This window comes from Poeciliopsis prolifica, unplaced genomic scaffold (genome assembly GCF_027474105.1).
Source record: "Poeciliopsis prolifica strain line A6 unplaced genomic scaffold, Auburn_PproV2 SCAFFOLD012, whole genome shotgun sequence".
NCBI classification, from domain to species: Eukaryota; Metazoa; Chordata; class Actinopteri; order Cyprinodontiformes; family Poeciliidae; genus Poeciliopsis; species Poeciliopsis prolifica.
In genome coordinates this window covers 2,198,959-2,216,254 of record NW_026562387.1, presented here as the reverse complement: position 1 = coordinate 2,216,254, position 17,296 = coordinate 2,198,959, and the positions used below count along the sequence as shown (strand labels likewise).

General features: G+C 42.1%; 1 protein-coding gene across 1 annotated transcript in view; it reads right to left on the bottom strand.

Annotated features, from left to right (window-relative positions):
- Positions 1-238: 238 nt before the first annotated feature.
- The window catches only part of mpp7a (MAGUK p55 scaffold protein 7a), a 73,097-nt gene continuing 56,039 nt past the window's right edge, over positions 239-17,296 (bottom strand). The window contains 9 exon segments of the mRNA XM_055037306.1: positions 239-2,740; positions 3,728-3,871; positions 4,156-4,264; positions 6,543-6,576; positions 6,579-6,635; positions 7,498-7,578; positions 10,521-10,691; positions 16,160-16,192; positions 16,861-16,881. Coding sequence (XP_054893281.1) covers positions 2,561-2,740; positions 3,728-3,871; positions 4,156-4,264; positions 6,543-6,576; positions 6,579-6,635; positions 7,498-7,578; positions 10,521-10,691; positions 16,160-16,192; positions 16,861-16,881 — 830 coding nt within the window. The 3' untranslated portion in view covers positions 239-2,560.

Sequence of the window (17,296 nt, the reverse complement as noted above, 5' to 3'; positions counted from 1 at the left end):
AATTCAGCTGGGATAGTATGCAAGTACGGAAAGTATTTGTTGAATGACTTACTGCTCTCTCGTGCTCTCATTTACTAGATGAAATATATGAACTGGAATATATTTTTCTCTGAAATAGATCCCAGTGACACTCAGTGGGACAAATCTCTAAACCACAGGAATCGTTTTTAATGATCCTCCTCCCAAATCTCCAAGAGCTTTGATAAATGCACAAAAATTAGCACAACTTTAGAACAACTAAATTAAATTTTCTTTAATAAGAAATGTAGTATCATTTTATACAACTTGCTTGATTAACATCACTTACAGAATGGACTCAAACCCGTTGATTCTCTAGAGACTGTACAAACTGGATTCTGATCATAAAACAGGCGTCAAAAAGGTAAAGACAACATGTAGTAAAAAAAACTGGAAGCACCGACTGAATGTGACCAAAGACAAGAAGAAATGCTGATAACTTCTGCAGGGATCCACCTTCAGATTGACAGAAAGATTTTTCTCTGTCTGAAGCCATTAAGTAGTTAATGATGCAACTGCTTTAAGAATAAAGCTGACACTGAAAAGCAAAAAAAAAAAAAAAAAGCCTGAAGTAAAAATTTATTTAGTATTTCAGGTACTTTTCTCTTCTTCGTTCCCAGTTTCAGAAGTCCGGTTTAAGGCTAATAAGTTAGCTAAGCAACCAGAAAGATCCACATAGCTAATTAGCTCAGAGTAAAGATTGAGCCCCAAAGCTCCACTTGAAGCAGAACAGAGCTCAGAAATAAACTGTTCGTTCTTGTTCACAAGCAGGAACAACTAAACTTCCTCAGAAGAACCAATCTGGTCTATGTTGCTAACAGAACAGAGCTAATTGATTAGCTGAAGCTCTTACATCAGACTACAAGTGTTGTACAGTTTGGTAATTATTTCTCTATTGTTATTGGGAGATATAATTGTCATGACAAAAATTGTGATTCATCAAAGTAAACATAAACTTTATTTTAAGATGCTTGCAAACTGAGAAATTTGACAAAAAACTGGTTAAGAGTGTTACTTGTGCAAGCTTAATATTTATTTCAACTGCTGGTTCCCAGAGAGCAGAAATATTACTACATGTCAAAATACGAAGAAATGCAAAACTGTTTGTTGCTTAATGTTCCTGGTATCCTAAAGCAGTGTATTTTATAGTGGGCGGCCTGTGCTGTATTTTCAGAGTGTCTGTGTTTGTGAGGTTCTAAATGTTTTATTTTATAGTCACAGAACCGAGTTGTGCAGCCAGATCTCCCATCGCTAAGCAATGGTTCTGAAACTCAGCTTCTCATAAACCAGTGGCAGAGGTTCCCACCACTGACCTTTGAAAAAAGACACGGCTAATAATAAACCCATAAAACGTTGAACATTGACATCACAAACTACCAATTTTCCTATTATTATGAATTCAAGGGACATTGTTTTTATGTGGTTCAATAATTATGAGGAATAAACTCTACAATCAATCATTCCTAAATTTTATATAAATACATCACTGGTATTGTAAGTAACTGTGTGTGTGGATGTGACCTCATCTGAGCCAAAGCAGCCAAGGAGAAAACTGAATATTGAGAAACCAGTTAAGAAGGAATGAAAGAATGGCATTGATACACAGTCAAGAAAATGGTAATTAATAAGCATGAGCTGGTAAGAACGAGTGACAAGTAATAAAGCTGTGAAAATCATAAAATCAGGAGCAGCTACATCCTGCAGGTCCCGTGGAGCCGCTGCTGGCAGCCTCACTGAAACCACCTTTATGTGAATTAAATAAAAACTCCACCCTCATGAAACATTACAGTGAAGGTTTCTTGTTAAAGACAAATGCGACCAGGTCTATAAATGTCTGCTGGAGACGCTCTGAGAAAGCTGCTGTTTCAAACAGATCCAGGATGGAGAGGAACAAAATGCCTCTGGAGTAACGAGATCCAAACACTTCAATGAAAGAACAGATTTCAAGGAGCTACAGCTAGGAAAAGTTTCCCTTAGTGTCAAAAAAAAAAAATGTCATCAAAAGTATTTTTAAAAAAGTACTGGAAGTTTATAGAAAATATATTAATTTCTTTTTAAATACAATGACAGTTATTGCCCTTTGTTGAGAGAGTACCTGGCAGTGTTTCCACTTGTCACTGAAACGCAGAAAGAAGACAGGAAACATGTTTTTATGTTCTCTGTTTTCCATCAGTTTTTTTTTTTTACTTCTATCAAATCTGTCCACCGAGCAGAGAAACATCCATCCCTTTGGTTTTCCACTGGTTTTATTAAAAAAAAAAAAAAAACACTAAAATTTGAGTCTCAATTGTTCTGCTGGCAAAACTGCTGGTTCTACAAAGACAAAACTCTGTTCCAGGTCGGTGTTCTGCGATCCGGATGCACTTCCTGAATCCAGCTCCTCCAAAAACATAAGGCAGGTCCACCTCAACACAATCTGTGCCATCTTGTCTTCTTCACAGTAGTGTCAGAATCAGTTGGTATAAAAGAGACTTAAAAGAAAAAAATAAATCCTGTTTGTTGTAACCTTTCCCTTTTTGTCCTTTCCTGGACAGTGTGGGTCTCAGGAGTGAGTCCAGCTGACAGGAACCCAGTGAGTCTCCGTCTCCACTCGCTTCAGTGCCGACTGCAGCTCGCTGAAGGCCGTGCTGAGGTCGTCGTTCACTATGACCTTCTCAAACAGATGGCCGTACTGACTCTCCATCATCTCAGCGGTGTTCAACATCTCCTGGAAGTCGTCCTCCTGCAGAGTCAAGACCACAGAGGAAGAAAGAAACCAGGGAGGAAAATCAGCTCCATGAAGACAATGTCAAAAGCTTCAACTATCTGCTTAAAACTGCACAATGCAACTTTTATAAAAAGATTTTTTTTTAGCAAATATGTAGAAAAAAAATAATGATAATCAAAATAAAAGTTACATACTGCAGCTTTAATATTAAAGAGAATAAAACAAAAAACATCTCCAAAAGCAATGTGTGCAGAGATTTTTCTATCTCCTGCAGTCATGATTCTCACACATGAAATGCTCTGAAACTTCAAGGAATGTTTAGTTTTTCCTTCCACTCAACTCACAGGAATATCCACTCCACTCAGAAAACAAGACATCCTCAGAAATCTCCTCCAAACAGGCAAAAAGCAAAACTTACAGCTGTAATTTACAGAAAGGAAAGGGAACATTTGTGTCAGTCTGCATTGTGATGGGAGTTTGTGAACTGGCTGCACAGCTCACTAAACCGACTGAAGCCATGTGGCTTCTGGTTGACCCCCATGACCCTGACCCCCTCAGTGCAGCAGCAGAGCGGGAACATGGCTGCACTCATTTAACCTTCTGGTTTTACTGGGAACATCCAGCTTTAGACTGGAGGACAGATATGGTTTTATAGAGAACCACTTTCCCAAGCAGACAATTATAAACACACAAAGACAAGTTCATGCTGAGAAACTCAGAGACACAAACAATCCTGCAGGATTCAAACTGAGTGGGAGCAGAAAATATGAACCCAAACACACAGGCTGGTGAGATCTTCGAACTCCTGAACAGATCAGTTCCTGGAGACGCCGCCTTCAGTTGCTGTTACAGTTTGTCACACTGGTTGTTGGATTTAGTTATGTAAAACTAACATTCATGTTCTCTAAAACAATCATTTTTAACTTTTAAGAACAAAGTCATGATGACTTATTTGTATTCTAAAACATAAAGAACTCTGACAGATTACTCTGGGTCTCCTACCGTGAAGGGCCTGGTGGATCCTTTGTCATCTTTGCTTGAGATGAATTTGGCGTTCTTTCTCGTCTCCCTCAGTCTTTCCATTGTCGGAGGTTTCACAAACACAATGAAGGGTTTGAACTCAGCCGTCCTCAGAAGCTTTATTGCCTATGAGCAAATAGAAGAGCAGAAAAACAGCAGAAGGAGAAGATCTGATGATGTCACAGGGGGATAAGGGCTGGACAATGAATCAATAACTATTTATTTCCCAAAAGAAAAGGTCAAAACCAATAGACAACACATTTGATAGAATTTTACTGAACTCTGGCCCAGAACTGCACAGTCAATAATTATCTATAGCGATCAATATGAAAGGCTCATGTCCAATGAAGTTTTCCAGCCATGTCGCCCAGACCTGCTCCAGATGCACTAGGTGGGTTTATGTCACTCACATGGGGCTGAACATCCAATAGGCAGACTTTCTTCTTGGCGAGGACGCCGCGCAGAGTGTCCAGACTTGTTCCGTAGTAATTCCCTTTGTACTCCCCGTACTCCACGAACCTGAGGCGGGACAGGACAACACGGCAGCTGAAAAGCTGGCCCACATATGGAAAGGAGGTGAAATTCTAGGGTGGAGATGGAGAAAGTCCAGTCACTTTGTAAGTCAATTGGCACATGAAGAGCACCGGGGCGAAGAAAAACTGTTCTTGTTTGAAGATATTAGATGTTGAAAGGAAGCTAAAGGGAAGAGCAGCCTCCATGTTAGCTGTTGTCTGCTTTACCACGCTGCTCGTTTAGAGGCCCGGTGGTGAGTATGAAAGGAGCCCAGCGACACCCGTTTGCTCCAGGACGACCATACGGGCACCTGAACAGCGAAACCATCCATACTTTCACCCTCCGGGTTTTCAGCTCCTCAAGCAGCTGCACTGGTTGAAGAAAACAACAAGTTTTCCACCAGATCGCCTTCCTCCTGCCACAAGAGCAGCTGCAGGAGAATTTACAACTGAAAACAACAAGCAGAGTGAAACTAGAGCAGCAAAAAAAAAAAAAAAAAAAAAAGGAAAAAGGTGGAAAGAATTTGGAGCTATTATGATGCTTTGGGACTGATTTCATTTAAAAACAAGACGTGCTGTTAATCCTCCACATTAGAGAGTTGTACTCTGATTTTAATGGGGCAGTATTAAGAATTTTCCAGGCACATAGTCCCATTTTACAACACAGTCGTGCAACTATGTTACCTTCAGCTGTTATATAAAGGCTCTATCTGTCAAATTTGACCCAAAAGAAATTAGACTTGAAAATGGGTTAGTCTGTCTTTCTGAAACTCCGGCTTCAGGAAGTCATCACATCATCTGTCCTCTATTAACCCTTAAACAACATTTTTACCAGCGATTCACTGAGGAGGAGCTTGTATAATGAGCTTAGTAAATGCACAGTTCCTCCAGGTGTTTGCTAATTGCTGCTGGCTAGTCTCAAGGAGCTGAGTGGGGTACAGAGGTGTTTCTGAAGAGGAATTTTGGAAGCTTGGAAAATGCAGCAAAGGAGGAGTTTTGTCTTTGAAGGTGGAGCTAGGTCCACCCAGGTCTTTTGCACGGGTGCATGACTGCCAAGGAGATTAAAGAGTTTCTCAAACATGTATGAAAGAATCAAGGCAACACTTCAGGTATGTTTCTGATGAGGGAATGACATTTTAGCATGATGCAAGCCTCAAAAAAGTTACATAATACTTTCCCTTTAAATGAGGTTTGAGGATTTCCTCTGGGAAAGCTCTTCAAGCTGAGCACATGGTTGTTGTGGCCTCTTATTTGGGAGCTGAGAGTATCGTTTCTGCTGCTGCAATGAGCCACAACACAAACAAGTTCATCTCCTCTCCTTCACTGAGCTGCCTGTAATTTCACAGTGGACATTTCCACTCGTCCAGCCCACATCACAGCTCTGCCACTCATCCCTCCGACTCAGTGAAAAACATCGCATGTCTCCACCTAAACCGCAGCATGCCCTAAATATAACACCGCCTCCAACAGCGCCACCACCCTCCAATCCTGCTCTCTGCATGCTGGGATTGTCTGTGTTCAGTCAGGACCACAGACTTCCTCCATGTCCAACTCTGGATGGAACTGTGTGTTTGTTTCTCAGTCCCCCTTCTGAGCTTTACAACTTGCACTTTAATTAGTGGGCCACAAATATGGAAGCAAAGCGACGGCACCGGGGCCAGTTTCAGAGAGAGAGAGAGAGAGAGAGAGAAAGAGAGAGAGAGAGAGAGAGAGAGAGAGAGAGAGAGAGAGAGAGGCCCCAGAGCAGAGGAGGAACCCCAGACGGAGACCTGGGGCCCGCTGTCTGGAGATGATGGGGCCGGCCCCGACATCAGCAGATCACTCTGAGTTACAGAGACTCCCAGCTCTCTGTGACTGAGGCACTCTCCTGTCCACTAGTGCCTCTAGTGGACAGGAGAGGAAACAAAAGAGATGGACTGATGGAGTTCAGAGGCTCTGAGTTTGATGTTAGACTTTTGACACAAGTTCATGCAGAAACATAAACATGTCATGTCAACAGCAGAAAATAATCACAACCAGTGATCAATAATTTACAATAACACAATCCATCAGTATGAGACAAACTGAGACCTGATTCTAAAGGGTCTTGATGATATTGTTCATATCCTTACAGTATCATGTTTGATTTTGTTTGTATATTTTTCAGTCAAACTCTAACAGAGCAGCAGAGGAAAGCTGTATTTCTATTGAAACCTCAGGATGTGATGAGTTTCTGCAGCTTCATGTCTGATCAACATGAAACAGTTGGAGGTTCAGCAAAGGCTTCACTTTCTCTCTATGCATACTTGTTGTTGTGAATGTCGGCCTCAAAGAGATGTTGGAGATGAAGTGGTACTCCACACCGTCACACTCCTGGTTCTTCTTGGGCCGACTGGTATCTGTGAGAGAGAGAGAGAGAGAGAGAGAGAGAGAGAGAGAGAGAGAGAGAGAGAGAGAGAGAGAGAGAGAGAGAGAGAGAGAGAGAGAGAGAGAGAGAGAGAGAGAGAGAGAGAGAGAGAGAGAGAGTGATGGACTCAGACTGAGTGACTCCCTGCTGCTACACAAACTGTTTGAACCTGAGTCACATTATTACAGAAGGAGGCCTGAGGAGCAGCTTACAGGAAATGCCAGGTCTTGTATCTATGAGGCTCTAAAAGCTCCCACCTGCAGCAGAAGCCGTGGTGTTAGCAGCTGGAAGGCGACCCACTTATTTGGCCGTGCACCCGAACGCCTCACTGAATAACTGTGCAGCGGTGGAAGCGGAGCGTAGAGGGAACTCTCTTTGTGACACTGCCCACAGTGTCTCTTGCCCACAGTGCAAGAGACACTTGTCACTTGTGGGCAGAGACAAGTTGATTAAAACTAGAATGGTTGGACATTGTTTTATGGTGTTGGTTTAATGTAGTTATGAGCATTGTTCATGTTGTGTCTATTTTAATGTGTTGAAATGATTGAATCTAAAACTGGAGTCATGGAAAAGCAGCATTCAGCTTCAATGCTCCTTCAATCTGGAAGAAACTTCCAAAAAACTGCAAAACAGCTAAAACACTGACTTCTTCTAAATCAAGGCTGAAAGTCCAACTGTTTGGAGTTATCTTTGATTAGTAGATCAGATGATTGCAATTATGGCATTTGACAAAATGCAAAGTTTTTTGCTTGTTTCACCATTGGTGACTGTATGATGTTTTTAATTGTAAAGCATTTTCATGCGTCCATGATGAGTCGTTGTATAAAAGCAGCAGACGACTGCAGGGAACTTACGTGGGATGGTTACACCGAAGTGCTGAGGGTCAGAGATCAACAGTTTCCTCTTGAGTTCATTCATGCCGACCCCTGAAGGTCCTGGAAAGAAAAAAATATAAACGTCTCATAAATGTTCAGCAAACCAGCAGAAAAAAAAAAACATTCGTCTCCTTGAAGATTCAGGCTCTTCTAGATCTCAGGTGGAAAAAGGAAATACAGCAGCAAACATTGTGATATGTTACAGGAGGAAAAGCACAAAGTGACTAGGAGTCAGATGAGTGATGGGTTCACAGCCGGGTTCTGTTGTTGCTGCAGCCTCTCACTGATCCTACAGAACCAGAGCCGGTTGTTCCTGAACTCGTCCAGCTTGCTGGACGGCTGTAGATTACGACCAAACATGCTTTAATACTTGAACAGAATTTGACCTCAGTTCCAGTGAAATTCTCCAACTTTCCTTCCTCCACAGAGAAATCAACCAGTTTCACAGAGGAGCTGAGTGGTCGGCTGATTTATTCAGATCAGGAAGTGGAGTTCGTTTGGACTCGGGTTGAGGAATGTGGGAGGAATGCAGCGCTGCCGTTTGAACCGGGTTCTGTTGTCGTAGCCGTGAAGGTGGCAGAGCGCGGTACTAAAGGTTCTATAGTGATCCTTATCTCAGTGGTGCAGACAGTCAGTCCAGCAGGAGCCAGACCTGCACACACAGGCTGAGGGGGAAACATGGAGCCTCTGGATCAGGGGGACCAACACAGAGGAGGTCCAACAGAACCAGCAGCTCCAGTGTGAAGCCAAAGCCAGCAATAAAGCAGAAGTGCTGCTGTTTTCTCTGAGCTGTGCTCCTGGGTTTCTCTCTCTGCTCGCAGTTTGCTTCAGCACTAAAAGTGTCAGACTGCATTACTGCTCTCATTAGAGAAGCTGCCTTCACGGTGGAGAGCTGAACAACTTCCAGGCCAAACAGACCGAAGCCCGACCCGACGACCCGGCCTTCCAGCTGCTCTCATCAGAACCAGACAACATCCCAGCAGCGTTCACATTATGGCTCCACTCACAGGCCTGCAGGATTTCATCAATAGAAGCTCTAATGAAGCTCCAAAGGTTCTGTTTGTGGATCTGTTTGCTAACATCCACTCTGAACTTTAACAATCAGGTTTCTTTAAACTCTACTGACATTATATAAAACTGATTTTAGCCCAAATAAGCATCTGGATTCATCTAGATCCAGACTTCATTTCTTCAGCTCCAGTCAGGTCAGAGAGGCAGGCTGTAGCTCTGTCATTAGAGCAGTGCTTCTCAATTATTTTCCGTTACGCCCCCCCTAGCAAGAAGAAAACTATTCGCGCCCCCCACTCCCCACCGTGACTATCCATCTCTGCATAACATTTTTTCCTTATTAACATTTTTTTCGCTAAAAAAACTCTAGCGGCTTATCGGCGTTATTGGGATGTAACGTATTTAAGTGACGCGCTCATTTATTTGGCTTCATGCTGTCCGCTGTGAGCATTTTTAGACACAGCAAACACACCGGTCTTTCCTCTTCTCCAACTGTAGTCACAGTGAAGCCAAGCGCTAAATACGCTTCGTCGTATTTCCTCTTCTTAGCTTCGGTTGACTTTCTGTTGTCTCATTATCTTTGTCTCTCTCCGCTTTTCTTTTCATCCCTGTGAAAAACTTTTTCATGTTGGGGGTTGTTGAATAACGGAGGCCATAGACAGAACGTAGTCGGAGCTTTTTGTTGACTTAACACTGCCAACCAAGGCAAACCTGTTGTCTTGTAAGTCGTAAAATGTTGCACTGTCACAAACGTGACAGAAGTAACAATGAGAGGGCCACTGCCGCCTACTGTGCGCAATTACACTTTATACTAGTACGGCCAAAAAAAAGCCTGTTCCCCAGGATCACACGCGCCCCCCCAGGTATCGCACCGCGCCCCCCAAAGGGGGCCCGCCCCACTATTTGAGAAGCACTGCATTAGAGGCAGCTTCGGACGCTGCCTTGACCTCAATGAATAAACATCTTCAGGCGTTAGGAAAAAGCTTTTAGAGAGAAGACTGTCAGGCTAAAGACAGGAGAAAGTTCTGAACTGTGTCCCATCTGCAGATAAAAAAAAAACAAAAACAAAAAAAATACCTCACTTCTCTGCAGAAAGACGCTGAATTTTCCTTGAAGCTTTGCTTTTCTCTGTCATGTTTTAATAGCAGATAGGAAGAAAACAGGAGGTACTGTTCATCAAACACTTTCATTCTCTCCACAGTCTTTCTTCCTCCACTTCACTGAGTGTCCAAATATCCACAGAGCTGAACAGGTGATTGATTAGCAGCTTGATCTGATGAAGCCCATAGTCCGAGTACCAAGGCCCGGCCAATCAGGTGACAGCTTGGAGCAGAGAAATAAAAGAGGGAAATGTTCTCCACCTTCTAACTTTAGATGTTTTTCGGCTGAAGCTGCTGGAACAGATGCATGAGCTTTCCCTTGATTAATGGAAACAATGAAGAGATTCCCAGTGATAACTTGAGGAATGCTGTTTCTCCGTTTCTGTCTGAGACGTTCTTCTCATTTTTGTTCTCATCAGAAACCTAAAAAGGGAAAACGAGGAGAAGTCGACAGCTAGAGAACGGAGCATCAGGCGGCGGAGATTTAAAGCTTCACTGCTGCACCTGGTTCAGCGCATCGTTCCAACATTTACTGCCAACACTCGTCTTCCAACCACAAACCCAGATGGAGGAACCACTAAATTCGGCTCATCATTGTGAAGATCTTTGGAGAGCCGAGCAGCAGCTGCTGCTCCAGGCAGGTGCTACCAGTTCCATCATCTGGACGGGTTTAAAGGACACAGAGAGAGGTGCAGGAGGTGAGAGCGTTTAATGGGACTGATTAATGCGAGCTCTGCACCGTCTGTCCCTCTGAGAGCTAAATTAAGGACCACATGTTTCTCCTGGATCATGGAAGACTGAGGCCCATCCATCTGGAGCTTCTGGACTCCCAGAGGTCACACATCTAGAAGTGTTTGAGGAGTTTCATTAAAGCAGTTCAGGTTCTTTACTCACCCACTAGGACCACCAGCCTGTATTTAGCTCCGCTCTGCCTGCAGTAGGGGGCGACCTCCTCGTAGGTGGGGACGTCGGCCATATCGTACATTTGGCTCTTCTTGGACTCGTACATGGACTTGTTGGTCTTCCTGTCTCTCCTGCTGAGACGGAAACTTCTCCGGAAGCCAGCTGGAGGTCGAGATTAAAAGAAACGCCATCATTACAATGCCGTGCAAAAGTTATCATGTCACTTCAAATGTTCCCGTTTTTTCACTGTCAAACCTAAGGTGATGCACAACAACTGAGTATTATGAAAGAAGTCTGAGGCTACATTCTCACAGCAGGAAAATTCAATGCATCTTCAGCGTTTTCACATTAATTTGAATCTGCCCAATTTTGATCTTTTCATCCAAAAGGAAAACAAATGATCTGATTTGAGCCACTTCTTTATATGGTACTGATTTGAATACATATCTGATGGTTTTCAGAGACCTTCTTCTGTCTGAAGAATCATGTAGGATTTTATCAGACTAATGTTATTGATAAGAGACACGCATAATAATTCTGCACCAGAATTTTTATACATGCAAAGAGACAGATTTAATAAATCTGGACAAAAACAAAGGTTGAACCCGCCACTCTTTGTTCCAACTATGCATCCAAACACATGGTCAAAGCTCCACAAAAACATCATTTGTTCCAGTTTATCATGACATAATGAGAGTATTTTCCTTAAAATTGGCTTTAGAAAAGGAAGAATGTTATGAGGTACTTGATGGATTGTGCAATTTCAGTTTAACGCAGGTAATGAAAACTGCTTTATAAAAGTAGAGTAAGCTAGCATACTTGCATCACAAATATAATTACATATATAAAAATCACACTAAAATGCATCTAGGTTTAGTGGCTGCAGCTTAACAAAATGAAATTTTTTGTAAACTCCTGTGCAGCTGTCAGACCAGCTGATCATCTGCAGGTGTGAGCTTCACATTCTGTGTGTGTTTCTGCATCCATGTCCAGGAGCTCAGTTTATTCTGATGACAGCCATCTTTACTGGAGGTGAAGGAAATGGAGCACAACCCTCAGCCAAACACTTAGCTTGGAGATCACACTCGGGCGCTTCACTCACATTTTCCACTTTTGGGATTTTTATTGTTTCTTTATGTGCATATGGAGTGAATTTCTTGGTCTCTTGTATCTAAAGCGACACAAAGACTTCTTAATAGACTGATTCATTGTGCAAACGCTGATCTCATAATGATTTCAAGTATTAAAAGCAGACATTCGTACTTATTAGACGTTGCTGCAACCGGAAAAGTTCTAAATCTCTCTGTCTGCTTGCTGCCTTTAACTGAGACTTCATTTCACTTTTATGATTTCACTCAATTTTAATCAGTCATAAATAAAAAGTCAGATGCATGATGCAGAACGAATGAAGCAAAATGAAATGATGAAGTGAGAGACTAAATAACAGCCGGCCTCATACTTTCCACAACATCCTCAGACAGCTGTGTTTCACTGTTTCTCGGTCACATTTTTCTCTGCTTGTTCTTTTCCAAACAGTCCCTTAATAAGAGACGGACCCGCCGACCAACTCCGAGCTCCAGATGAAACACGCTGTAAGTCACAGCAGCACAGCAACACTGCTTTTGGAGAAGCTTGTGTGTGCATAAGAAGCAGTGAAGGCACGCGGCCTGGATATAGTCTTACACTGAACTGAGGCAGACTTTGTTCCACTCTGGCCAAGCTGTGGCTTTCATGGTCTGTGCCATCTCTCCTGTGAGTAATCTACTCATTCAGCACCAGAGCTCCTCTGAGCCCAGTTTCCAGTCTGATAATGTCTCACAGCCATGTAGGAAATTCAGCAAGTGTGTAAGGAAAGCAGCCGGCGGCCTGTGTAAGCTGAAGCTACAAACTACCCGCTCTGACCCCAACGTACTGAGAGCCACTACAACCCTGGACCTGGAAAACAAACGTCTACAACTGTGAAGCAGAGAGAGAAAACCGTCACAAAGCCTGGCAGCAGAGAGCAGCATCAGGTCTTCCAGACGTCACTGGGAGGCCATCAGTAAACGACAAGCAGCCGTTTTCCCTCCAATCACAAATCATTTCACTCAAAGAATAAAATGAAAGTGAGACAAAGAGGAAAAAGCTCCCAGTGAAACCAGCTTGCTGTAGTGAGGGACCCTCCATCAGGGGCCCGGGGCCTAACTGGGCTCCAGAACCATCCTGGTTCTCCTTCTCAGACTGAATGGAGACAACATCCATGGAGGTAACCCGACATGGCATTGGGCGATGAAGTGAGCATTATGTTCTCAGCTCAATGCTGCGGTTTGACACTGTAACACTTTGTCCAGGAGGTGGACATCAAATGTGGGAAGCATTAGCAGCTCTTCCTGCCTTGTTACACATCCAGATTACAGGACTGGTGGGAAGGATGAGGAGGAGGGAAGGTAGGCAGCCAGGGAGGAGTGGAGGCTTTCCATTCTGTCAGCCATTATTATTGCAACATGGAAGAAAAGAAAGAGAAGACCTGCAGTTCTTCTAATCTGACAGTAGACAGGAGAACTGCTCGTCGTCAACTTTCTAATATGTGATCTCCTTTGTGCTTCTGCGTAACACAAAAGAGTAGAAAGTAGAGAGAAATTATGAACAATCAGCAAAAGAGATGAAACATCCATCCATCCTTAGATGGCACTCTTCAGGCTGTTCTTGGAACCTTGAAGAGTTCTCAGGCCAGAGTGAAAATATGGTTCTACGGTGATTTATGATTCTGCCAAAGGGGTTCATTTAAAGGGAAGCGTTTAGGATTCTGATTAAATCCTCCAATCGCATCAGCTGAATATATTTATTGTGGAGAAGCAGAAATTCTTCTTCTCAGATTAATATCAACAACGTCCAAAGCTACCAATAAACTTTTGCAGACAATCTTATCTTAAAATCCAGACTGTTTTTATAGACTGGAAAAAAAGATCTGAAAGGTTTTACATATGAAAAAACAAATTCTTTTTTATTTTCTTCATGCAGTCATACGTACTATTGGTTTAAAGAGTGTGCAGACATTTTGTGTTTGCAACAGGCCTAACATCAAACTTTCTTCCCCCACACAGAAAAGCATTTCCGGCCCAAACTCTACTGTACGAGTTCTCCAAATGTTCCTCCTACAACAACAGACGTCTGCAGAAATGATCATGGTTCTGCACTGAAGTGAAGTTCAGGTTCTGATCTTTGTGAATGCATCCAGCATCTGTTTCCAGGAGCAGCCTACATATCTGGTCTGGTTGCTACTCTGACCTTCTGACAGAGGGAGGTTGAGCTGGGGTTAGACCAAATGATGCTTCACATCTTTAATCAGTTTCTGCGTTGGTCATCCCAGTGTTTAAACTGGGTTATATGGGGAGAGGAGACTCACAGAGGATGAGGGAAATGGTCTGAACCCAACTCTTACAGGCTTACATGGTGGAATAATGTTCCAGAGCTGAGGTTGCTAAAAGTCTATTTGCGTCAGAAGCAATCTATGTTTCCCCTCCGTCTCGTCCCGCAGCTCTACGGGCTCAGAGACGTCTCATCTCAGAACCGTGCTGGTCGACCCAGAAGCTGCTGCTGGGTCAGCAAAAAGAATAAAACTCACACTGACAAAATAAGTGGCTCAGATTGTTGGAGAAACTTTAAAGCCACAGTCAATGATACAAACTCTAAAGAGTCTTGAAACACTGAAAGCAAATAAATAAAAAGTTATATCTACAAAAAATAAATTGAAAAAATATCCAAGATGGCCACAGAAAAAAGCAAGTTGAATCTTTTTTTTTAATGATGTTGGCTGGATAATGGTTCAACTGTATTCTGTCATTTACAGTTTCTTAAGTCCAGTGCCTTTATAGACGTCCCTCCTCCTGTTAACTCTGAATCTTTCAGCCATTGATAGAAGCAGGAACAAAAAGGAAAGATTGTCATAACTGCTATTTATGCACATGTTTGTTGTCGTGGTTTCTCTTTCTGCAGGTTTAGAGGAAGACTTTACTTTCTCTCTCTCCACGACTGCTACTACCCCTTTTCCCTTGAAACCCTTTCCCCACATTTCTCTCTTCCTTGTCATCTCTGTGTGAATTGCATTTGAAATAAATCCAAAGAATTGAAGTGTCTCAAGTGGAATATCATGGCAAAATGCTCCGCTTGTGTAAAGTAAATCTGTTCAGCCTCACCTTGACACAAACAATTTTGAGCGCCACACCCCCGGAGAGGAGGAGAAAAAAAAAACAAAAAGGAAGGAAGGAAAAAGACTAAAACCTGAGAACAACAACTGCTCGCCTTCCACCACTTCCTTTATTCCGCCGTTCAGCTTTGGTAGCACTGGAAAAACATCTGCAGCTTCTAGAGTTTCAAACCTTTGAGAACGGGCCAACGTTACATCCTACAACCACATCCAACCGGCTGAGAAGCCACGCAGCTGTACTCACCCAGAGGACGTGTTATTAGAATGGCTTCTGTTTTCTTTCTCTCCCTTCTCTTGAGGTTTTCTCATTTCGGTTAAGTCTCACAGAGAGCTACTGGGTTTCGAGAAAAGCTGTGAACCCACTACAGTGCGGGATGTCGTTTGGGCCCAACAGAGGGAAGAAGAGACGATGAGGTCACTGAGCTTTTGTGAAGGGCAGAGTGATAGAACGAATCCCCAGAGAGAGTGGAAAATACAGCTGAGAAATAAAGGGTGATGCTCTTTAATGTTTGATCCAAATGAAACAATCAACATGCATCCAAGGGATTTCTTATAAATAAAGAGTCTATAGTGTAAAGAGAGGGGGGTTTGAATTTTGACCCAAACATTAAAAAAATAAAATAAAATAGAGAAAAACTGCTATGAAGACATTTGGGTAAAGAAATTTACAAACAAGCACAGCCTTACAGAACCTCACAAATCCAACATTTTGCACCTAAATGACCACCTTTCACTCTTCTGTCTGTTTCATGTTGAATGGATTAAAGCCCCTGATATTAGACTATGGTAAGATTCTTTTTCCTTTCAGATTGTGTTTCTTTGACTGAGAGACCAAGCTTTAAAAAAAAAAGCAGAAAAGAAAATCTTTATTTAGATGCATATATAATAATCTTTAACTGAATGAAACTATGTTTCCAGTTTTGAGTCTCGTAAGCTTTAGAGATAAATTCATTCTCTTATATTCTTCCAACGAGAAGGGATGTCCAGGAAGAGGCTTAGTGAACTGAACACCCCCCAAAAATCTCTTGCCTAGTTTTGTTTCTGGAACTATTGCTTATTATATTATGGATTCCAAAAGAAAAAAGTGCAAAAACAATCATTCATTTTCAAGTAGTGCCAATATTATGACTTTTTATACAAATACAAATCTCTGAATGCAATTTGTGGCTCCATAATTTAACCCTCAGACTGAAAACAATGACATAATATGTCTAATAAATAAGTCAGCCATAACAACCAGTAAGTGGAATTTTCTGTTTCCTGTGGAAGACATTTTAAATCAAAGGAGGTCAAAGTTGATGAATGAAGGGAGAGCTGCCAAAGGAATGGGGAAGGACTTTGTATAGGACAGATTTTGTAACTTTCACAGTTATTACAACAATGAAACAACTACACCAAGAGAGGAGAGGACAAGCTGGAAAACAGGATGATGAGAATCTCTCACCTAAGTGGAATCCGCTACAATAATCAGCTTCTTCTGGTGACGGGAAGGAAAGGAAAGAAGAATCCAAAAGAGAGGAACAACAACTGATTAAAAAGAGGAATCAATCATGAGAGCAACAGAAATCTACCTCTTTCATCACAAAGTAAAAAAGGGGAAAATGAAGCATTCATTGGAATACACGGGACACTATCTGGGGAGAGTAGCAGGACAAACTGATTAATTTTATTAGATATGCATTTTGTAATATCCATAGATGCAAAACCAAATATAAATAATGTTACGGCCGCTGACACTATCTTCAGTCCTGCCATTTGTCTGATTTCATTTTATATTATCAATAAATCTGTCAATTAGTACCTTTAGAAGAGTTAGAACCAATATGTTCCAACAAGGTGGAAAGTTCTTTTTCTGAGTAAGTAGAAGAGGAAGGAGCAGGAAACACAAGGACAGGAAGCTGAGGTTGACCTTTCATTGAACACCAAAATGATAAAGGGGTTGGCAGTCATCAAGGGTTCTTTGGACAGCAGAACAAGTACATGGATAAAATATGAGATGCAGATGGAAAAGTTGTAGTACCTTCAATTTCAGTAGCTTTGAGTGACAAAGGGTAAAGAAGCAATGTTAGTTGCTTTTAAAAAGTACTAATGTTTCTGAAAAGCCGGTTGAGCAATGGGGTAAGAAAAAAAAGAGAAGAAACCTACCAAGCTCTATCTCCACATCATCTTGCAGAGGGAAAAGAAGAAATGGATAAATATAATAAGTCATAATGCTGCAAATAAAAAAACATATGTTGGCCAGGGTTTCACCAAAATACAGCCCCCCATGTTGTGCGTACACACATGCACACACAACATGAAGATCCCACTACAACCTGCAGTATACCAGCAGGTTGGATACCATTGGTACTGTTTTCTTGAGTCTTTTAGATTTGTGTTAATATGGTCTCCCTTTAACGTGTGATAGAGCATGATGATCATTCAGCTGCAATGACCAATCCATGCTCCACAGCCTTATAGATGCAATAATACTCTGTTGCCTTCATTTGCCTTTTGGACACTAAATAAGAAACACTTGCTCTCATTATGGGTAAGGCTGATGGATGAGAAAGGAAGAGGAACGGATGAAGCTTCTGCTCAA